The 23675-nt window shown below is 48.2% G+C and overlaps 1 protein-coding gene across 1 annotated transcript in view; it reads right to left on the reverse strand.

Moving 5' to 3' along the window:
* Positions 1–13600: 13600 nt before the first annotated feature.
* Positions 13601–23675, reverse strand: part of PLPP3 (phospholipid phosphatase 3) — a 42816-nt gene continuing 32741 nt past the window's right edge. Inside the window, exons 5-6 of the mRNA XM_035537853.2 lie at positions 19351–19527; positions 13601–15406 (exon numbers count right to left, since the gene is read on the reverse strand). Of these exons, the coding sequence (XP_035393746.1) occupies positions 15281–15406; positions 19351–19527 (303 nt within the window). The 3' untranslated portion in view covers positions 13601–15280. The remainder of the gene's footprint in view (positions 15407–19350; positions 19528–23675) is intronic.

The raw sequence follows: 23675 nt of genomic DNA on the forward strand, positions 1-23675 counted from the left end.
GGTTGTTTTCCCATCATTTTGCTTTTTCCCTCTTCTAAAAAAGCCATTAATTTCCCCCTTGCTGCCTTTTGTCTAGGCTTCCCAGCAGGAGCACCAGGCGCTATTGCCCAACATGCCCCCCTCCACAGAGAAGGTGCTGTGTGCTGCTGCCATCGCCGTGCATCTGAAGCAAGCAGAAACACCCAAGTTGCCACCTCGTTGCTTTCTCCATCAGCTCCTTGTCTCCACTGAGAGAGCTCCACTGCAGAGCTCCTCGGGGTGAGGCTGCGAGCGCTGGAAAAGACACATGTTTCCCATTAGGCGCCTAAGTCTTCGCAGAGCCCTGGTGACAAGAGATTTTACAAAATAGCGCTTGGTGGAGAGGGGCCGCAGGTGGGGGAGGGCTCTCCTGTTGCAGGGGAAGATTTGCAGGGGCTCCTGTTAATGATAAAATAGGGGAGGTGGGGAGAAGGTGACAGAGCCACAAAGGAACCCAAACTTGCAGCAGTTCATTTTATCCCCAAGAAGCAAACAAAAAGAATTAACTTTATAAAAAGCTCTCCCAGGCTGGCCAGGTCCAAGGATGTGCTATCCAAATCCATGCTGTATCACTCAAAGCTGCTGCAGGAAAGGAAAAAAAAAAAAAGAAATAAAAAGAAATAAACCACCCTCTGTTTATATAAATCACTTCATTTCACCAAAGAGTCGCTCTCAGCACTGCTCTCACGCGCCGCTGTCCTGTTCCCTCGCCCCGCTTGGAAGCACTCCCTTGTTTCCAGGGTTGTATTACAATCCCATTTGTTTTTCACTATAAAACCAGCTCATTACGTGGCTCTTCCCATCCCTGCTGTTACAATACAGTATGCAATTTTGCATTTGCTTATGACACATCATGATCCGAGCAATATAAATATCTTGGCCGATCTGGTGTTAATCATCTCGTTACCGTCTGATGGGATGGCAATTGAAAATACACTACGGCTCTGCAGGTTATTCATAGCATCAGCTCACTAATCTTTACTGGAATACATTCGCATGTGAATGACATGTTTATTGGAACTTCTTCTGCAGTCAAAGAGAGTTATTGTGGGCATGGGCTAAACGTATTTAGCCGTTATATTCTGCAAGCCGCAGCTAAATGCCAGACTAGGGTTGAGCTGGGTTTGAACAGCCTATCTATAAAGTTTCCTCCAAGTGTCACCGAAACAGTCTTGCAAAAGAGTCCACAGGCTACCAGCTGCATATTAGCCTAATACATTAGCTCTTAGCCCAATAATGAAATAATAATAATTGTCAGAGGTATAAACGTTGCGGCCAGGCAGAGAGTGCATGGAAAACGCAGCCCTCAAAGAGAGCAGGTCATCGGCCAAGAGAAATAAATTCCCTCCAGCTCCCAGCACGCCAGCTGTGTCTGAATCAGCTGAAACGTGCAATGTCCGCAGACTGGTTTTATCTGCTTGGAAGGCGAAGGAAGGTTTGCTCGATGGTGGACGACGATAACCAGTGAGGCTGGAGCACCCTCACGCCTCCCCAGCCTCCTGGCTGGGTTCTCCCCTATCTCCCAAGAAAATCTGCCTCCTCTTCCACTTCTTGGCTCCATATCTGATCCTAAAGCACGTGGTGGTTGCTTTGCGTGACGAAGTCCTCCCCGTGGTGTGCCCAGCTCCTGAGCCCATCCCTGGGGTGGGTGATGAAGTAGGTATTTGTGAAGTTAAATAAAAGCAAAAATCCTCTTCTTTGAGGGTTTTTATAGCCCAAATGTGTGTTGCCATGGTGAATTGGTATTTAGATGGCTTCCATGAGAAAAAGACGTTCCCATCAGGATGGTTTTATTGGGAACATTCGTGCCTCTGCACCGTGGTTTAATTTCTCTCCCTAGCCTTGGGAGCTGTGGACAGCAGAAAACAACACGCACCACAGGTCCCCTAGGGATTTGCGACCTGGCGAGCCTGGCACAGAGCTTGGTGGGAACACAAATCTGTCCTGGAGCTTCCAGCAAGCTCAGCCCTGGCCCCCCAGAATAATCACCATTGCTCCTCGCAATAACATGGTCTGGTGCTGCTGCAGGACACAAGGGGTTTTAGCCTCCATTGTGGGATTTATTTCTGAGTTTGTGAGCCTCACAGTAGGCCAGCTATTTGGGGGAAAAAAATCACTGTCCTGCCTTCTCACAAACCAGTACACCTGGTTCTTCTGCTTCTCCTCATATGCAAAATTGAATGAATGGAAACCAACCTAAAAATTAAAGTTGCAAAGTGCATCTTTCTTATTTAAAAGAACCTGGGATGCCAGCTTTTTTTTTTTTTTTTTTTTTTTTCCCCCTCTTATTTACAAACTACCTATTTTTAGGGTATGGCTGTTTTAGTGAAGGAAGCCAGGACAATAATAGCCATACAAGTTTTCATGGAGTTGATTCAGACAACTATTAAATCAAACTGCAGACTTGCAAAATTATGACAGAGAACTTCATTCCATCCTTGAGATCTCAGCCCCTTTCTGACACCAAAACGTGAATCAAAAACTGAAATAACTCTTGCTGGGTTATTTTTGCTGAAGCTTTGCACAACTGCAGGCAGAAGCCCAAAGCACTGAAAAATGCAAAGCACAAAGGACTTTATGCATTGTAAACCACTCCAGCTCAAGTATTAGAAGAGATGTTCAGAAAGAATCAAGAGGAGTTTTGTTGTTCTTGTTCTTGTTCAAGAAGGCAATATTTCTTAATAAAAGACAAAAAAAAAAAAAAAAAAAAGCTATTTTTCCCAGTGCTAAATTTTGGAATGAAACCAGAGTCTGATTAGAAGTGATGTGAAATGAAAATTGGATAAGGCAGCATTGATATCTTTCTTAAGAGGACGCAGCAGAGGATATTTTTGCAGGCTCGCCTTTTTGTTTTTGCTCTCTCTTTTGCTTGCAGCCCTCTTGTCAGGGGGAACAACAGCAGAAAGAGGCCACGCAAGGCTTAAATATGGGCAGGAAATTTCCCACATGAGGACAGGCAGAAAAATTTGCTGAGATGTCAAAATGTAGCCCCGCTTGCCTGGAAGTGGATGTGAGACCAACACCTTTGAAAGCTGTTAGATAGGAAGAGCACTCGTGTCTTGTCCCACAACTGGTCGCAATCCAGACATGAGGGGATATAAGTGATTTAAATCCTTTTTGGAGAAACAGTTAAAGCAGGATTCTGCTGGTGTGTGAGATGGCTAACAGCTACCACTTGGGCTGGATGAGCCATGCATTTTGAGCAGCCCCGACCGGCTGCACCACACTGGTGAGACCGCAACCAGAATCTCATCAGGGACTGGGGAGATTTGACCATGGAGGTCTGACTCAGACACAGGTGGGACTCAGGTCTGGGGTTCCCACATCCCCACCACGGCCTGTCATGGCTAAACACACGTGCTTCCTGACCACAAAGTGCCTTGTGATATCAAAAAAACCCTTCTCCGGGAAAGCTTTGTTAGAAAGAGCTCTTTCCTATGAAACCTTCCATTTTGAAGATAAAGAAAAAATAAAGAATGAAGAAGAAGTGTTTTATCCAAAACTTGCCAGACGTCTCCTTGCCAGGAGGTTTTGCCCAATCCCATGCTAACCCATGGTCAGAAGCTAGGGTTTGTCGTTTCAGTAAGGACCACGAGGCTTGTATTTCCTGCCACCCAATCACCTGATGTCTGGTTTGGGACAAACAAGGTGTTTCCCTCCCCTGCACCTCATTTTCTCTGCTGGTAATGATGGGCAGTGGTGATTGCAGCCTGCTTTGATGAAGCATCCTGTGATCTACAAACGAAAAGCTCAGTGTAAATGCGAGGAACATAATTATTGTTATCAAAAAACAAGCTGCCTGGTCACCTCAGAGCTGGTTTATATGTTCATGATTGGTTTAGATCGAAAAGGTGATAAAGCAACGTGTTTAAACATGTCATCACGTTCTCGATATACCCAATCCAGTCTTGGGGGACAGTAAATATTGCAAGCGTGGTTAACCCTTGTTTCAGGACACTGCAATACCTTTGCCTTTGATAATCTTCTGAGTTCCTGCTGCCCTGCTGATGTTGGGATTTGGAAATTCCCAGTCGATACTCACTCTGCCATACAAGTCAGGTTAGTTTTCAGTCCATGTTTTGCTAGAACGAATTGTGTGCAGACCTCAGGAATGAGAACCAAATACTACTTGACATTTACAGTGGGTATTTAATTTCAGAAAGAGCTTTTGTGTAGAGCAGAATCACACAGCAATGAAGAGTCCCTTCCAGCCTGAAAAACAGCTGCTATTAGTGTTTTATAATCACTTTATGCTGCCCTCTAAAACAGAGGGTGAGGACTTGAATGCTGCATCCTGTTAAAATTACAGAAGTCTCAATAGACTGAAAGCCATTTTCCAAACTGGAGTTTAGCTGTAATTATGGGTCAAACATCTCCTCTCAAGTAAAAAGCCCCCTTATTTAATGATGTGACACAACATCGCTGCAGGGGCTTTGCTTTTCAGCCCTTTTCCTACCTCTCATTTATTATATTAATCTGGCCAGAAGGAGAAAACAACACAACCATGGGAGGGCTATAAATCTGCCTGGTTTTGAGCATAACTCAAGCCCTAAATAGAGAGAGGTTGGGAAGCCACTTCCTCCATCGACAGGTTATTCCATAATTATCCTCTCCTGGTCTCTCTCCACCTTTGCCTGCAGACTGGAGCCAGGACGGGGCTGGGATACTCGGCGCAGTGGACACACAGCCAAGCCCCACGCTCCCCAGCCTTATGCAAGGCAGCCTCTGTTATCAGCGTCCACAGCATCTTCCCACAGCTCAGACAAAAGCTCTGCGGTTATTTGTAGATGTCTGTAATTTGTGGGGTCCTCCCATCATTTTATTTGCTTGTAAATATAGGACTGGGAACTCCTGCACTCAGTCGTCCTCTTATTGCTTGATGTTTCCTGTGTACCAAGCGTGCTGGCCAAACAAATATTCCCCTACCCTTGTTTACTGCACTCAGCTCTTTGGCATGTCATACATCAGGCCCAGCTTCCTCCCCTGCTCCTTATAATCGTGATTACCTGAATTGGAGCTATTAAAGGCTTTTAGCAGTCCTTTTCCTCCCAAGAAAATGAACCCAAACCTCCAGAATGTCACGTTCCGCTTTGTTTGTACAAACGGTGGTCAGAAATCCTCTTGGGAATATTGGGATCATCTGTCATTATCTCCCAGCCCATCTTGCTGTAGCCAAGCTGGCTCCTGGCTGGTTTCCTCCGCAGATATTTAAAGGCTATCACAGTATTTATCTCTCTTTCCTCTGCTATTTGTGTGCTAGATCCTCAGGCTTACGTTTCATTGCTATTTTCATTGTTTTTCCCCTGTTTCAGGAATAGACAGTGCTTGCTCTGGAGGTGGAGGGGAGGCGACCTGAGGACAGGCTGTGTGTGTCAGGGCTGGGACCACTGCATCCTGCAAACTGCTCCCAAGGGCTTTGCAGGGCAAAACCTGCACACATGGCCCGTGTGCCATCCGTCCCACACGATGCACAGCCTCTGACATGGAAACTAGTGAGGGAGCTGAGCTCGGGAGGAGTTTTCCCCCCTCTAGGGCCACGGGCTATTCTGGACCTGTGAGCTGCAAGGGGACGAACCTGTTGATTTTTCCACTAAGCTACATAGGCTCCTCAAACAGCTCCGTAATGCAAAACATGTGCTGCTGAGCCCCGGCAGCCAGTTCTCACTTTGGCTTAGCCAGTGTTTTTTCAAACTCTGAGTACCATCAGACAACAGAGAATTTGGGGTGAGGAAAGTAACATTCCTGGAAATCCTGTTCCTGTAAGAACGTGCTCCAGCTGGACACAGGACCCTTACCTGGAAGGTTATTTAGCTCCCTTGCTGCCATTTAGCACCAGCTCCTGTTAAAACCTGCCCCTAAATAAACTTGTAGAGCAATGCCGAGGTTCACAGGGACTTTAGGTGCCTAGCATGTGCTGCACAGCACAGTGCATGGGGAGCATCACTTCACCATCATCAGCAGGTTACCTTCCACGTTGCCTGAAATGTGTCCTTACAGCCAATATCACCATCCCAAGAGGTTTCAGCGTGGGGAAGGCTGCATCATTTCCACCACACACTTAGGAAAGATTGGCTCCGGGGGAAGGAGAGAGGCAACCTCTGCCAATGGACCCAGCAGCTATGTCAGGAGCATCTCATTTTGCTGAGCTTGGGGGCCAGGCTCCAGGCAACACCTCACAGGCTGGTGAGCCACGTGCTTGCACAGCTGTCCTTCGGTGAGCATGAGTGGAGCTCACTACGCTTCTCCTGCCACCCCAGCTGAAGGGCTGCCCAGGAGCAAGCCTTGCAGCTATGCTTAGTTAAAAATCACGAGTCTTGTTTGCTGCTTGCATTGTGTCTTGAGGTACAAAAGAAAAGGAAAACACTCCTTGAGCACTGAGATTGTAAGCGATTTTGGAGATAAGGAGGCTTTTTCTGTTCTTGGTGCCTGAAACTATGTAGGTCTGCACTGTAGCTGGGAAAACAGATTTGCAAAAAATTGGTTAACATTTCCTAATGGGGATTCGTATTTTGACTTTCTGCCTCAATTCAAGAGGAAAATAGTAAAATATCTGAATTTCTCAAAGGATAGAAACCCCAAATTCAAAACTGCCTTAAGTGAGGAATGGCTAGGAGAAGCCCCCAGTATTTTTGGCAACTATAAATACCAGCAGATCTTCTTGCTGGTTATGTACCCTGGCTGATGGTGTAGATAGGGGAACATACTATACAGGTGTGCCTTTAGGATGTCCTTCCCTTCTGGCTCCTGTCATCTGCCTCATTTTTCTGGAGTCCCTGAACCCAAATGTGAAAGGTTTTCATTGAACCAAGAAGGGTGAGTGCCTTAGGCCAAACCCATCTCAGTGCAGCAACCTCACCCCACTCCTGTCTGCCTCAGCACCATACAATATGTAGATACAGAGGTTGTATTTGTCTGTCATGTGTTCTTAAACTCATTTTCTATTTAATAAACCTCTTGTTTGCGTGGCTGTTATGTGCAAAAAATGCACAATTTTCCCTCCACAAGGAAAGATAATGCACAGCAGCTCATGTATGGACATGACCCACCCGAAAAGGTCTCCCCATGCCCATGTAGATGCCCCAAGGGTTGCAGCAGTGTGTGCAGGGGCAAGTGGAGCTAAATCTATGCCATTTTCCCCCCTTCTGCACTTAAACAAAAATAGCTGCTCATAAATATAACCAAATTGGGAGAAAACGTCTCGAGGCAAACTTGAAGCTCATTACAGATTCCGTGCTGGAAATGTTTGTGTTACGTTGCCCGTAAAGCACAACAGGTATTTTGGTAGCTTGGCTCCGAGCAGCCTGTTCCTGATCGAACCCTCTGGCTGCTTGCAGAGGTGCCAGCTTGTCGTCAGCAGTACCGCTATGTGCTAATATCTTCTCCCAGAGAGGTCTGGCGGGTGGTTCATTAGCTTAAGCACTAATCCTTGGTGCCTTGGATGTATTTGTACAGAGACCTGCTCTGCAAGAGAGCTGCTTTCCATGCTTTTTCCTCTGAACTGTTAATCCACCTGCTCGGTGCCTAGCCTGGCCCACTTCCGCGGGGAGCTGCTCTCTTCTTTGCAAGATGAGACATGCATGGCCTAATGCCTTGAGTGAGCTTGCCTGTACTATTCAAATCTTCCTGCAAGGGCTTAGAAATACAATTGCCGCCTTATTTTCAGTGCCAGTTCAGACAAGGAGCAGGCACACAATTATTTGAATATTTTGTCCTTAATAAACAAGACTGAAGCTGTAACCCCGGCCCAGCATCCCTCTCCTTGCCCCTCTGGCCTATTTAGCATACAGTGGGTGGAAAGTCTTATGCAGCCTTTTGTTCGGCTCGAGTTTGTCGGTGTCTGTGCAGATAACCGTTATCAGCCCCATGTGCTGCTGTTTACTTTCAGCAAGGTCACATCTGCATAAGTCAGTTGCACTGCAAGAATGTAGCATAGAGGTAACCTCTGGTTCCTTTCTAGCTCCTCTGGAAAGCTGAAATGATTGTAGGAATTCCTGCTGTGTGAATTTTAAGGTAGAGGTCAATTCATGGCAAAGCAATCTTTCCAAATATATCTCAACCCTCCAGCTTTGCATCAACCAAGGAGTCATCTCCAAACATTTCAAAGTCTTTTGCCATGTGTACCTCAGCTCACGGTAGCCTGGTTCACACCCCTAACAGCATCACACCTGATTTATACTGAGTATAAATGAGCAAGAAGTGACTTAGGCCCCCCACCCCAAGCTTGGAAATGCAACCAACCTCCCCAGCATCACCTGAAGAACTGCATCTTACACTTTGGCATGGAAGTCACTAATGCTCATCTTGCAAAGAGGCCTCTTCTGCAGCCATGGACAACCCAACAAGAGAGGGTTATCCTTTCCCCAGAAGCACCCCAAGGTCAAGCAGATAAGGTGCCTGACAGAAGCAGGCATGAAGGAGGGCAAATGCCATCAAGCGGTGACTCTCATTGGGCCTGGTAGGGGTTAGGACCTGATAAAGGATCTCCTCTTTGACAGCGTCAGATTAAATCTGACCTACAGGCAGAAGGTGCTCCTCTCTAATTGCTTCTAAACAGGAAAATTGGTCCTCAGCTATTCACTTCCCCACTGTTTTTGTGTTAACTTACAGCCTTTCTGACATTTTTGAAAAGCGAGGAAAAACCTGAACAAAAAGTGAGCAGGCTTTAAACTTAGAAGCATTATTTATAAGCAAGGCCCATGAAAAGCTAGCTAGGGGACTCAGCTATGGGAAAATGGTGTGATTTAATAAGATTTTCTTTTTGATAAATAAAAACAAAGGGATGTGGTACTTGAGAATACAGAGGCAGTTAGTAATGAAAAATAAGGGAATTAACAGCACATTTTTAACAGTGAGGCCTGGGAGCCAGTGGGACAGCTGGCCAAGGCATGTGGTAAATCCTATGCAATTTGGCACCTTTGCATCAAGCCTGGATGGCTTCCTAAAGGCCATGCAGTACCTTAGGCATTGCTATAAGGCTAAACACAAGAGCTGTGGGATGATTTGCAAGCAAATGATGGAGTGTCGGTGTACTGTTGGCCACAGCATTAGTTAATTTGTTTGCCATCCATGTTGACGACTCTTGGAAATCCATGAGTTGAAAATGCCATGCTCAACCAGCCTGCATCCGTTCAGGGGGACCCTAGGCTGGGTGTGCTGAAAAGCACTGCCTCTCTTCAATTAAGCAGTGTTTTTTCAGCTGCTATTGTCTCGTCATTTACAAGCAGAACTTCCATAGGCTTTTTCTAGTTTTTATTATTTTCCCATGGCAAGAAGTACTTCATAAAGAAAAAAAAAATCAAAGCAAAGCCCATTTTTTGTTTTAAAGAAAAGCTTCAATGGTATTTTCCCCCACCCCCCCAAGCCTTGCTAGTTATTCTTGCTTTAATTTGAGCAAGGCTTATATCAGTTGAAGTTATACTTGTGCTTACTTGACTTCAGGTAAACAGGACTAATCCTGCTTAAAACTAAACTAAGAATATCTACACAGTTTAATGAAATGGATTAAAATTTTACCTCATATTAAACATTAACAATCTTTCTTGTTCAGACAAGCCCTGGGAGGTTGGAGAAACATTATTTATTTGCCTTCCACGTCACTGAAATTTCCTTGAAAAGAAGCAAATTATGCACTTGTGTAGAAGGCTGGACCCTTTGATATAATGGGGCTCCATCGGCTTGTGCTCATGGGAGATATGGCTCCCTTCCTCTGTCGGATGAAAAGAGTGTTTCTTTTCTTTTTTAGATTTTATTTTATTTCTGAGTTCCTTATTAAAACAGCACAGTTCTTCCTGTTCCATTTGTGAGGTTTCTTTAGGGAAAAGATCAGCCTAGCACGTATTAAATGCTCTTTGATTTAATTTATATCTCCAAATGACCTCAGCTGGCACGCACCCACACCACACACCTGGAGATGGAGATGTCAAAGTTTGGGTGGAAAGCCAAGATTTTCACACCGGTTCCTGTACAAAGTGATGGCTTTGTTTCACTTCGCTCTTTTTCAGGGTAAGAGAAGTCACATTATTTCAAGTTTTGGTATAGTTTTAATTATTTCAAAGACTGCAGGAGCAGGCTGAATTCCCATTAATTCCCATTTGTCCCATCTATGTATATATGTGTGTACGTATATTTTGGTGTTTGGTGGTTCTTTTCCTCAAATTCCTGCTGACACATGGGAACACTAAAAGGCATTTTTCTTAAATAACAACCCATTGTTCCTGTTGGTTGTGAACCCTCAGTACAAAGCGAGATCAAACCCTGCAGAGCTCGTGCCTTTGCACACCGCAGGTGCTGGTGCCTTTGCTACTGGCAGTGAATTAGCCAGTGGCCTCACACTTCACGTGTCCCAAAACACAGCACGGAGAGTCACCTGATTAGCGATGGAAAAAATGAAACACACCAACAAACAAACAACAACAACAACAAAAAACACCAAACATCAACACAAAGACAGTCATATTCTTGGGGAAAGAACAAAAATTAAACGTTTCGCGCAGCTGTGCCTCTATATATTAAAAGCAGCGCTGCCTGCAAGCTACCGCCGCGGTCACAGTCGGCGGCTCTCGAGCAGGGCAGGAACAGGCCGAACAAGACTTTCTAAGGAAACCAAAGGGCAGAGAGAGATTTTTCCTCGTGACTGCGCTCCCTTCTAGCTACAGATAGGATGGGGCAGGTATTCGTCGCAACCAGTCCGATCACTGCTACCCAAACACATGCATAGGTGTAGTCTGTGCCCCGAGGAAATCATAACTTAAGACAAGCTCACGCAGGCACTCCCACGCCGGCTGGTGCCAGCGGGGGTGGCGTGCAAAGGTGATAATTGAAAGTTGTTGGGTTCGAGGGTTGTTTTGTGTGTGTTATTTCCCCCCCTCTGAATCAACAGGTTGTTGTTTTCAACCTCCTGCTTCCTTCAGTGAAGGTGGCGACTTGTCTTCAGGCTCACAGGGCTGCGCCTGGGCCTGGCAGGCCTGGCAGGCCCTTGGCACCCCGTCAGCAAGTGTCGGGACGTGTGCGGGGCTGGGCAGCAGCCCAGGTCTGTAAGGAGGCCCCCAGCCTGTGTTTACAGACGGCAGAAGCCGGGTGATTCACCTCATTCATAAAATCTGCCTCTCCGATCTCGGCCCCAGAGGTGAGGCTGAGCACCAGGCCTGCCTCTTGGAGGGGAGCGGTGGGTGAAGCCGAGGGTGCGGCAAGAGAAAGGGGACGTGGGGTGAGAAATGCAGCAGACACGGGGTGCTGTCTCCCGAGGTGTCCATGGTGTGGTCAGGAGGCTGAAACCAGCTTCCAGCACTGAGCTGGAGGAGCTCAGCCTCACACGTCCTGTGGCCCTGTGGCTGGCTGCTGGCTGGGTCGCTGCAAACAGCTGGATGGAACCTTCGGCCACCCAAACGAGCCAGGTTTGGAGCAGAGAACAGCAGGTCCCCGCTTGCAGGACGGATCTCCTCCCTCTCCCTCCCTTGATTGAAAACTTCATATCCAAAAAATAATCAAGCAGAAGTTCAACAGCTTCAGCATCTGAAGGCTGCCAAGCATTCTTGCTGAGGGAAGCTGTTTGGGTACACCGAAACACGGCGGAACCTGGGGCTTGCGTAAACCTTTCTTACCTTGGAACAAAAGATCTGCTCCCATAGCAGTCAGGTGCACTGCATGAATCGTGTGAAAACATGCCGAACCGGTCTCTGTGCAAAAAAAGACAGGTTTGACTGGAACAGCTCCTTGTGCAGAAAGGACCTGCCAGCATCAAAGGCAGATGTGTGCTGGGTGCTCCACAGCCTCCGATTAGCACTTGCAGGAGCAGAGCCCACATTTTGCAGCACTGAAGGCCACAACGGGCACCCAGCCTTGGGCTCCAGCAACGTGCCTGGTTTGCATAAATGTGTCTGAGTCTTTTCATCCATCAAACTCACTGGGAGAGCTGCAGCATGAAAACCACCGTGCTGCCCAACCCAGCCAGCCACAGTCTCGTGGCTGCTCCCCATCCCCGCTGATGTGCATTAAGGACCAAACCTGGCATGGTGCATGCTCCAGCAGCACGCACAGGCGCTGCTCAGGGACTGCCTGCAGAAGCGGTTGCCTTCAGATCCTGGAGCATGTATAGTTTGGTTTTAGGTGTTTTTTTTTTTTTTTTTTTCATTTAACTCTTTTCTCTTTCACTTCCTTCCTGCCCCGCAGGAAGCGATTGTAATAGATATGCCCCATTGCCGTGCTCATGGCTCACACTGCACACTCAGCCTCCCCCAGTGGTGCCTGCGATGTGCAAGTGGCAGCTCCCAGTGCTGCGGGATGTCTCCCGCACTGGTTTCCAGCATCACCCTGACACTGCCTGGCCCAGCATGCCCAGAGCTTGTTGCTCCTATAGCAGCTACACACTCACTCGATGCCCTTCTGCTAATCAGGACAGGGCTCTCTGGACCATGCCACCACTATCGCTGTCCCCCCAACCCCGTGCTGCTGGCAGTCATCACTCCCCTTTGCTTATTTGCCAAGTGGTTGGCAAAGGTGAGAGGCAGAGCCAGAAATAGGACGTGATGCTGCTGATGCCTGGCCCCACGCTATAACCTTAAAGCCTGCTGCCTTGTCCAAACACACACGCTGCCTTTCCTGCCCCATACCTGGCCCACACATCCTGCATAAGGCCCCCAGCATCTCATGACTTCCCCAGCTGCCTAATGTTCCCCAAACCCTCCTCTCTTCCCCATACACCTGTACACCTGTTTTCATACACTCAACACTACCAAAGCTCCCTTTGCATTTAGGACAGGCACAGGTTTACTAAGTTGTTCCACACATAATAAAATACTACTACTAATTACGATAATAATAGCAAGTGCTAGCTGAGCTCTGCCTGCTTAATTTCCACCTGCTATTTATTTTCAGTTTGATGTGGTATTTACTTCCTGTCATGCATTCTTGCAAATTATTTCTGTGCTGCGTTATCTTGCCAATGTGGTTCACCCAAGGAGTGGCCGAAACGCAGCTCCAACTGAGGGTGTCACCACCAAGGAGTTAATTTTGTTCTCAGATCCTGGGTGGGGGGGTGGGGGGGTGGAAATCAAGCCTGAAGTGGAACCGTACGCTGTGCACGTGTGTATATGTGAGCACATGCCACTGTGGGATGTTTTTTTTCTCCTCTTTTCCCCTTCCACCCACATCTTTGCAACCCATCAAGCTGCAAGGCTTTTCGTTCTGTTGCAAAGTACCCGAGTTTCATGAGAAAGGTGTTGGCAGAGTTGTGAGCCCTGTTGGGAGACCCAGCAGCCAGACTGAGGGGATTCAGACTTTAAAAAAATATATATATACACACATTTCTTTAAATCTTAGAATATTGATAAAGACAAAGGGACACAATCAAAAAAAGATGTGCTCAAAGCCTGGGCATTGCCAGGAGCAGTTCAATGCAAACCTGTGATTGCAACCACCACATCCTCTCCACCCATGAGCCTATCTACTGTGGCATCGGGTCCCCTTTATCCAGCTGACGCATGCATCAAGTCCCAAAGGGTGACCCGATTTCCCTGGGCAGAGGGGCGGCAGCACAGTGGGGCTCAACCCAAAGGCAGGACGCAACACACACAGGGCTGTTTAGTTGTGTTATGAGCTTTTATTTAAAAAGCACATTTATACAGCAATAATTTCGCAGATACAAATTTTAATTTTGTATTCTACAAAAGTCTTTGAATATTCTTCTCTTTACAAAATGGAACATTACAAAAATACAGACAATTTAATATGATTTTTTTTATACAAATGTCTCTAATTGTAGTTATTTTCATTAAAATATTACTACCACAGAACTACAATATTTTAGTCGACTATAAAAAATTAATTCAATGCTTTTTTAAGCAGCAAAATGTAAATAACACAGGTCAGGACACAGTTTATAGTCATAGTGGATATATCTAAAATTGTTTCAGAAATAATATTTTACATAGTTAATTTTTAAGGTTTTATACATTATTTATATAATATTTATATATAAAAAAATCATAGCTTGCTATAGTTGAAATGATAGGACGGATTCTGTACGAAGGATGTGCAAATGGCCGTTCTGCATGCTTTGCGTGATCCTTTGCAAGCGCGCTCTGTGAAGGTCTGCAAGCCAAAAACCTGTGGTTTCCGGGCAAAAAAAAAAAAAATAATAAAAAAAATCACTCGGCGGAGGCACAACTGATTTCCCACCTGTGACCCCGAGTGGAGCACTCCGCCTGGCACCCGCGGCGGCAGCGCACACCGGGGCGCCGACAGGAGAAGCGGGGGGGGATGCACGAACCGACTGACACCCAGGCTGGGACGTGCCGCCCAGCAGCCCGTCCCGAAACGGCAGAATTAAAGTTTCCCCAGGACTCAGCCCCGAGGTCGTAGTGCGAACGTGCCTCCGGCAGAGCCACTGCTGCCCAAACCGTGAGCGCACAGAAAATCTGCTGCGATTTTGAGGGGGGGAGGACCGGGAAGCAGAGGATGCTCTTTTCCATTTTAAGGCCATTTGCAGCTGCTGCATGTGCCCGGTGGCTCAGGCAGGATGAAGCCTCGCCAGGAAGCGAGCGGGAAGGAAGAAATGTGGCTTTCTGCACCGAGGGTGGGTTTGTTCAACCTCGCTGCGTGTCTCAGGACTGCTTGTGAAAGGTGGGTAGTGTGAACAGAGACCCTCCGGAGATCTTTGACTGGGCAAGCTTCTTCTACGCTAAGTCACAGTATGGAACAGAGGAGGCAAAAACAAACTAGCATCCAATAGGAAAAAAAAAAAAAAAAAAAAGCAACTCTTACGAACCAATCCCAGATCTTGACTCAGTGCTGTTTCTCATACATAGTGCTATATAAATCAACTGTGAGTTGTTTTTTTTCCCCTCGCAGGCACTGGACATCTTCATCATCATAAAAAAAAAAAATCACATCGACTAAGATGGCCAGCTTTCCAAAATCCCTTAGTGTTCATTACGCTATGAACAATTTGGCGTTCACTACAACATGAACACTCAAACCAATTGCACATCCAGGACTCCGGCACCTCTCTTTGCTTGTTCGGCTTTTTGTTGTGTGTCTGTTTCTCACTGTCGCTTCTGACTTAGTTGACCACCACCCCTTTCCTCCAAATGTCGCAAGTTGAAAAGACCACAGAGTAAGACTTTACCGGTCGGGCAAGAAAGTCTCTCCCTACATTCTACTGTCTGATGAGATTTGAGAGCAGCAGGTAGTCGCTGTCAGCAGTCATTTTATGCAAAAATAAAAAATAAAATAAAATACAACGCCAATCCGATTTCTCAAAGGCCTACACCATGTTGTGATGGTTATTGCGTTCAATGATGTCCACAGGTGAAAGGATCTCCTTCCGGATGGGGGGCGGCGGCAGGCAGGTCTTTGTCTTGGGCTTGAAGAGGTCTGAGACGTAAAACACCTGGAGGAACAAGAGGGAAAGGCAAACTTAGCCCCACTGGGTGATGCTTCATTCACAAATTTGGTTTACAGAACACACAGATGGCTGTAGGCTCAAACACTTTTTGTGCTGTTGAATTCCTGCATGTAGCCCCAGCACCTGCTGCCACCTTCCCATAGGACACAGAAGGCTCAGACCTCACATAACACGGCATAAAAACATGGCAGAACAATTTCATTTATTGCTGTGTCTTCACCAAGAGCAGGACCCCAACCCTGCTGCTGAGCAGGTTAGAAAGCCAGGAAACAGACACACGGCCCACACTCACACAAAACAAAGGTCTCCAACTAGCCAGCCTGACTCATGCAAGCAGTTTTCGGGATGGGATCGATGTGAAATAACACATTTATGCATACTCCAGGTAGGCAATGAGAAGCCCTCAAATCCAAGTTGTACTACACGTTACAGGCAGCAGGTCCAAGGCACACGATGCTCTCATCTTACCCTTTCCCCACCAGCCCAGAGAATAGAGGAGGAGCCATTCCCGACTACTTTTTCCTAAATATCCTGTGATGTAAGCCCTCTCCCGGATGTGAAAAAGCCAGCGCTTGGCAATTTTGGGAGGCAGCAACACAATAAGAAACAAAGTGCTGGGAGGAAACTTCCACATCCTCCCTTGGCAGCCGCTGCACTGAGCTTATCAGCACCGTCAGACCGGGGCACTTTCTCCTGTGCCAGACCTCAGCCCCACACCAGGAGGGAAAAGACTTAGACAGCATGGATCCTCCAGAGGTGGCAAAAAGCAGCCAGGACTCTTCTTTTTGTTAGCTAGTACCAAATCCCAAAAATTTGGTCGTGCTGTCAACGGCTTCTGCCGGCCCAAAGTTGCTGGCTCAGCCTCAGGTATCATTAAGCACTGGTAATTCAGAGCAAAGTGTGGGATAGCTGAACTGAAGCCCTGGGAAGAGCAGCATGTGGCACGGGGAAGCTGTAGGAATTAGCAGCACATTGGACTTTTCTCCCCCAGTACTCAGATGCAACAAGATAAGTTAGGGAAAAAAAAAAAAAAACAAGGTGCTCAAATTAATAATAATATCAGATTTACACCTTTAGGCTGGGTAACACGGGGAGGGAGCTGAGATGTTCCCCTCTGCCTCTCCATATTTTCTAGCTACCCACAGCCTCACACGGCAAGTTTAGTTGTCCTTGGAAACAACTTTTGCAAGTCCCTATCAGCACAGGCAGATAAGGAACTGAGCTGAATAGACACCAAACCTGCTATAAATGGCAATTCACTCCTACAACCATAACTGCGGATTCAGGAAGCCGAGCTGTTGCTGCTCAGCTTTTATTGCTTCATGGACAGACACAGAAGGAGCTAACATGCAAAGTGGCTCTTTCCTCGGGGACGTGTTGGTATCTGGCTGCCTGGTTTTGTAACAGAGCTGGTAAAGTCATTTACAGGGCATCCAAGAAGCAGCATTTGTGCGTCTATTTCCATCACAGGATCCAGCTGAACCCACAGAGGATCACAAGCCTGGATCTGGCCTCTTGCTGCTGCATCTCAGAGCGAAAGCATCTTGAGCTGCTCTGGTGATGGTTTTCCTCTTGGCTGTTAACAAGCGTAAAACCCCCACTCGGCTGGCTCGGCACGCTGCTGGTGCCAGCGCTCTCGCGTGCCCACCTCGAAGAGCTGGATTCAATCAAAAAGATGTCCAATTTCTGCACCGACACAGCCATGACAAATTGATTTACGGGAGGAGAGTGCTCAGTGCAAGAAGCATGTGGGGATTACGCTGAGCCTGGTCCTTGTTTTGGACAGGAGTGAGTTATGGCGGAGTGTCATCCCGCACACTTCAGCCTTTACCCTGCTACTTGCTGCTTTTCGGGGTTTCATTCAGAGACTGGGTAAGAGGTTTCCTTTCTCTTTAAACTGTATTTCACTTTAACGTGGCTGGAGGTTATACAAACACTTATAGGAATCATGAAACATGATCTTTTGGGGTTAAAACAGTGTGTTAAATCCTCCTAATGCTTGAAGTGTTTAACACAAAAAAGGACTAATAAACGTGCAAAGTTTTTCACTTGGATTAGCTCCATTTCCTGTAGAAGGTGCTCTCCACCCATAAAGAAAACTTGACAGCAGAAGACTGAGCGCCTGTTGTACAAAGCAAGCCAATATCTTATATTGCCACTTAGCAAGTCATATTCCTTTTTGGTATACTGAAGAATTCCTTAATCACAGACAGAGAGGTTAAAACAACCGTCTGATCAAACCAGAGCAACACCAGGAGCGTGTCCTTCTGACACCTTCCCTTTTCTCTCCATCAGGGGAGACAAACTGCACGACACATAGCAGGCTGCCTACGACGTGCATGAAAACTATTTCCATTTAAGTAGTCCTCCTCATATTTCACCCTGGAACCAAGTCCGAATGTTTCATCAGCTGGAAGCGCTTGACACTAATGTCTTCTGTTTGTTATTTCAGGCACTAGAGGACAAACGCGTCTGCTGCAGCACAACCTGGATTTAAGTTCTGGCAGTCCTCGGAGGTGAAACCCACAATCGGTTTCTAGCAGAAATTATAGCCTGATAACTACGGTGTTTTAACGGCCATCATCAGGCGTGCTGCTGAAGGCTGTGCTGCAGGGAGGGGAAGAGCAGCAGGTCCCTGCCTCTGCATTGCAGCATCCCCTGCATGAGAACCCGAACCCAACCTGCGTGAGCAGCCCCAAGACACACCAGCAAAACACACTAAGACCTCCACCTACCCCAGGGAGTCTGGGGTGAGGCTTTCCTGGCCTCCAACCCCTGTCTCCAAAGGGCACAGAGATGACCAGCCCCTCCACGAGCTGGCTGGAAAGGGTAGCACCAGCAAACCTGTGCCCACCTGCAAAGCTCACAGGCAGCTGCTTCCTACTCTGCTTTGCCTCCGCACAGGAAAACCAGCCCAGTGCTGCTGTGGCCTCCCCTTCCCAGCACAGCTTCCATCTGCCGGGGGGGGATGGCCAGATGTGCTGCTTGTCCCGGCCAGGAAGCCTGGGGACGCCTGCACCAAGCATCCGGAGCGCTGCTGTCTTCCTGACACCGTGATCCAGGCAGCCACTGCCCTATCCCCCAAATATCGCTGGCATCCCGCTCCCCAAGCAGAACGGCACACGGAGAGGTAACTGCACCCCTGTAACACTGCCTGGTGACGTGACCCAGTGTCTAGACCTCCTCCATACCCTGCAGAGGAAAAGATGACCAGGATGTGTGGAAACACCCTGGCAATATTGGTATGAAAGGTGCAGGAGCTGTGCTGACGCTGGCGGCAGGGTTAAGGCAGCAGCACGCAGCTCTCTGCTTTTCCTCTGCATCTGCCGGCTCCACATGCCTGAACAGGACTTTGGCATTCGGCAACGCCACAACCCAACAACTGCTGCCCAGCAGGTTAATAATGCTTTATAACAACTTTCCAGCCGTGCCATTTTTAACTTAGCTTTGGATTATTATCAATGAGTGGAAACTATATAACCTATTTTCTCTCCCTGCAAAATAAAGCATTAGGGAACTTAATTCCTTGCCTCCGGGTTTGCTTTACTGTTACATCAGTAAAAATAAAAATTAAAAAAATTAAAAAGCACCTCTGGACCAGACAGTGGTAAGCTGTTACAGCCTTGGTTTGGGGAGCTCGTACAGAGACACGAGCGACCCCAGCCCCTTTGTTTCCAGGTGAGGCAGCAGCCCTGAGAACAGCCCCAGTGCCCCCCACCACTTCCATCTGTCACTTCCAGTTACGAGGCCTGCAATCAGGTCACTCCTCGGAGAGTAAATTGCATGAGGGCAGCTCAGACTGCCACAGACAAGCAGACACAGCTTTTGTTAACAGTTTTCTCACAAGCCCTTCCGCTACATTAAAAAAATGAGCTCACAGCAGCCCCAGTAACCCCTGCCCGAGGTGTCCCCCCCACAGCAGCACTCACCACGCAGTAAGCCACCAGGGCTCCCTGTGCAAAGCCCGCCAGCACGTCAGTGGGGTGATGCTTGTGGTCTGACACGCGGGACAGGCCGGTGTAAAACGCCATCATGATGAGCGTGAACTGCAGCAGGGGACGGAGCAGGCGGGCGCCCTTCCACGTGAACCTGGCCTGCAGATAAAACTGCAGGGAAGAGAGAAAAAAAGAAAAAAGGGTGCGTTAATTTGAGGCTCCCACCTGCAGCGGGGTAGACGCAGGGGCCCTGTGGAGCAAGGAGGGGGAGTTTTCAACACAAAGGATGCTCTCTACAGGCCTGTGACCTCCTGCCTGCCACTTTGGAGCCTGGCAAGGGGCTTGATACCCATTTACAACCCCTTTTGTGCACCCAGAGCAGTTCACACTGCCTTGAGACAGGAGGGAGCAAAGCTCTCACCAGAAACCCGACGCAACTTAATAATATCATTTACCTACTGAAGCAGAATTAACTGGAATAATTATGATATGGGGGAAACACTGTGTTGGTTTATTTAGTGTCTGGCTGTTGCATAAGCATTCTATTTACCCCTTTTTGGAAGGAATACACACCAGGCTCTTTAAAGGAAACGAAACATCATGTCATTGGAATGGAGCAGATGCTCCAAATTACCCAAATTGTTAGCCAATTAGCATGGAAGAGAGCAGTACCAAAACAGCTTGGTGCTGGCTAGCTCACATTATGATTCTGGGGAATATTTCTGCAAACCAGCCAGAGTCTGGGAACGGGGCCACGTCCCCACGGCGCACACCCCATACTGTGCAAACTGGTCCATGCGATGCTGGGGGACGAGCTGTGGCTCTCAGGTCCCCATGGCACCCCCAGCTGCTGCAGTCTGGTGAAGCAAATGTCTCAGGAATACTTTCAGGTCCAGGGTACAGTGCAAAACTCAGCTTCCAGTATGTTGTTGCAGAGCAAAAATAGCTCCATGCATTATATCTTACAAACTGTTACCCTTAGTCCTACCAGGGGGTTTGAAACCTAATGTCTTACGCTTCAGGCTGTGTCCCACCAAAGCCATTAAGAACGAAATTTGATGCTGGATAATCTGACATTTGTCCTTTTTGCCCACCCCAACATCCCCTCAAATTCTTATATCCCACAAGCTTGAACTAAAGAGGTACGTTACAGGTGGAGAAGCAAAGTTTTAATTAAAAATTAGCAATGGAAAGCTAACACTGAATTTGAACACAATAAAACAGACTTTTTGGAGTCTGAAGTGATTGAAAAGATAGGAAGTTCTATAAAACAAGGAAAGAAACACCTAACTTGCTTGAGATTTGTGCTTTGGGCAAACTAATTTATCAACTAGATTATACTGAGATTTTACCTTTTCTTTAGAAACCCTTGCAAAACTGCCCTGCCTTCCCCTGCCCAGCCTCTGTCCCCGTGTCCTCTGGCCCTGGTGCCTCCTGCTCCAGGAAACAGCCAAGTCCGAAACCACTTGGAGCAAAACTTGCACGTGTTTGCATTGCCATATCCCGTTCCCCTACTTCCATGCAACTTGCGCTCCATCCCCACTGAGCCCTGATGAAATCAGCCCAGGAGTTCAAAAGTTATCGCAAATTGCCAGGCAGATGCAGACAGCAAGGTCACCCAAGCCCCGTTTCCTTCAAATGGTGCAAGGGGTTGTTTTTATATCAATTCCCTCCTTCCACAGCACAACCCTGGCCTGTGCAGCTTGTGTACACCCTATGGCCACATACAAGGTGTGGAAAGGCTGAGCAGCACCGTACTGCGTGTGCTGGAAGCCACCGAAGCACCCAGCACCAACTCACACCCACACTTATCTGAGAACCTGCTTCGGAAGCAGGCTGGGAGCACGTACTGAGTGATGCTTGGTAAGGACTGCCAGGTTTGGGTGGGAACGTGGGGCTGGACAGAGCTCTTCCAGGGAGGGGATGGTGCAGCAAGACCACAGCCTGGGTTATCTGCACCACAGACCATGGCATGGCAGCAAAAGGCAGGAGCAGCACCAACAGGAGCAGCCCGGAGAAGGGGTGGATGGAGAGAATGAAGTGAGATCACAGCAGGAGCTGTTTGGAGCTCCCACCCACTGCCTGGCTTCTGGCAGGGGCCGAATTACCACGGAGCAGATGGCTTCGAGGGCATCGCATCGCTCTGCTCCTGCCAGGGGACTTCCACAGCGTCGGCGGGGACAACCCGTGGCCACATGCAACCCCCGAGCAAACCCATTGGGGAGGAGCTGGCAGGGGACACGGGCTGAGAACGTCACCTCCAGCCTCCCAGGGCTTTCTGCCACCCAGACATCCCGTCCCCTTCATGCTGCCCCCACCGCAAGGCTGAGCTCCACCAACCACGGCTCTGAGTCACCCGAAGGTTTCCTTCTGGGAAGCGGCCAGTCTTGTTTCGGAGTTAACCTGACGTTACCTCCTCCAGCCCCATCTGGAGCAGTACCCGGCACAGTGTGGGGCCAGAAGTCCTCAAGCCCTTGATATAGGGCAGAAGGACAAAGACCTCCCAGCACCAAGTGGATGAGCTGATTGCCTCTTCCCCGCCTCTGCTGGCTGCGCAGCATCCTCCCACCCTGCTGGGAATATCACCGTCTGCTCAGCAAAGCAGGTCGCACCTCGCCCCCAGCCTTGGTATAAACCACTTTGTTCACGTACTTAGGTCACCACTAAGCCTCAATCCAAGTCCACAACCACCACGGAGTTTCCCTCGTACACATCATCACTCAGAATCACAACCTTCTCTGCCCTCGGTAAGAAACCTCAGTGCAAAGCTCCACGGTCACCCAGACAAAACCAGCACCTGTAAGTTTCCATACAAACAGCAGACCACACTGAAACCCCTTCTGATCTGAAGGCTTTGGCCTCGCCCACCGAACGCCCATTAAACACCCAAGCTGCCCTGTTTTACTCTCATTTTCTCCAGAATCAGCCAATGCTGCTGCGGGATATTAACTTAGTTTTCCTTCATCTTCTGAGCGACTAGCTGGGGTTTCGAGGAAGTTCTGGCTGAAAAAAAAATCAGCATTACGGTCTCAGGTGCCTGACGGGAGCAGAAAACCCCATTGCTCCCCTCGAAGCCTCCCCATGAACCTGAGGTGTGGGCTGGGTGCACCGTGAGCTGTTACAGACCTCCTCCTTCCTCAGCCTGCTATAAATATGGGTTATGGGCTCGCTCGGCCAAGGAGCAACAAAGCAAGGAAAATTAAGACAAAGAGGATTGCCCGAGCGCAATTTCCCCTTTTAAATTTTTATACAAAGGCCTGATGTTAATTGGGTATTCTTGGTGACAAGGAGGCTGCGAGAAACTTAGCCCTGAAGTCTCAGTGCTTATAACCAAATCTCAGGAGCTCTGACTGTGTGGCAAACACCTTTCTGTGGGACTTTTCCACCAAAGCCCTCCGGGGCCTGGCATCAATTCACAGTTCCCTGTTGGGAACCCATTCCCAAACCAATAGTGCTTAACAGAGACCAACTGGCCACAGGGCTCGGTGCTGAAGCGGGGCACTGGTCACCCACTGCCCCCTGCTCCTGCCCGGCCCCAGACCCTGCAGGACCCCCCGCAGACCCAACATGCTCCAGTGATGATGAATTCTGCAGGTCTTTTCCCCAACCAAAGGCATTTTTCAGCATCCTTGAGGTCTCCAGACAGACCCTGTTAGCTACGGACCCCACCAGAGCACACAAAATATTACTGACCATAAACTTGTTTCTGCACAGGGTTTATACACACCAGCACATCACTGATGAGCACATGCACAGCAAACTTCCATTGAAAATATCCCCCTTCCCACGTGTGGACACTGCATTTTAAAGGTGACTTGACTTCAAGCGTGGGATGATGTAATATTTTTTAATAGACCGACTAAAGCTTTCTGCAGCTACGACCTCCATCACGTGGGACACAGGACTTGAAGCCATCATCGTGCAGAATGGGCTGCAAGAGCCATGCCAGGGCATGCCAGGAAGTGACTTGTTCTTGAAAAATGAAGTATTGTTCAACACAGAACTTGGACACTGCACTTAGGACACAGCTGACCAGCTGAACGTCTGCAGCTCTCGCTCAGCCCCACAAATGCCCCTAAAGTGCCTTCACCACCATCAGTGCCCCCAGTTTTCAGAGGTCCCCCGCCAGCTCCTAGTTCCCACAGCACCAGCAACAACCTGCTGCCACATTACAACTTCACCATCCCTAGCTAGTCTTCCAAAAAACCAGTCATTCACTGAGCTGGGCAAGAAAGTGGGGTTTGGTTTGTGTTAAAGAAACCCCCCCGGGGCAAACATAACTCTCTTTATCATCATCATCATCATCCTTCAGCCTCTTG

The sequence above is a fragment of the Cygnus atratus genome, chromosome 8 (assembly GCF_013377495.2).
Source record: "Cygnus atratus isolate AKBS03 ecotype Queensland, Australia chromosome 8, CAtr_DNAZoo_HiC_assembly, whole genome shotgun sequence".
Lineage (NCBI taxonomy): Eukaryota > Metazoa > Chordata > Aves > Anseriformes > Anatidae > Cygnus > Cygnus atratus.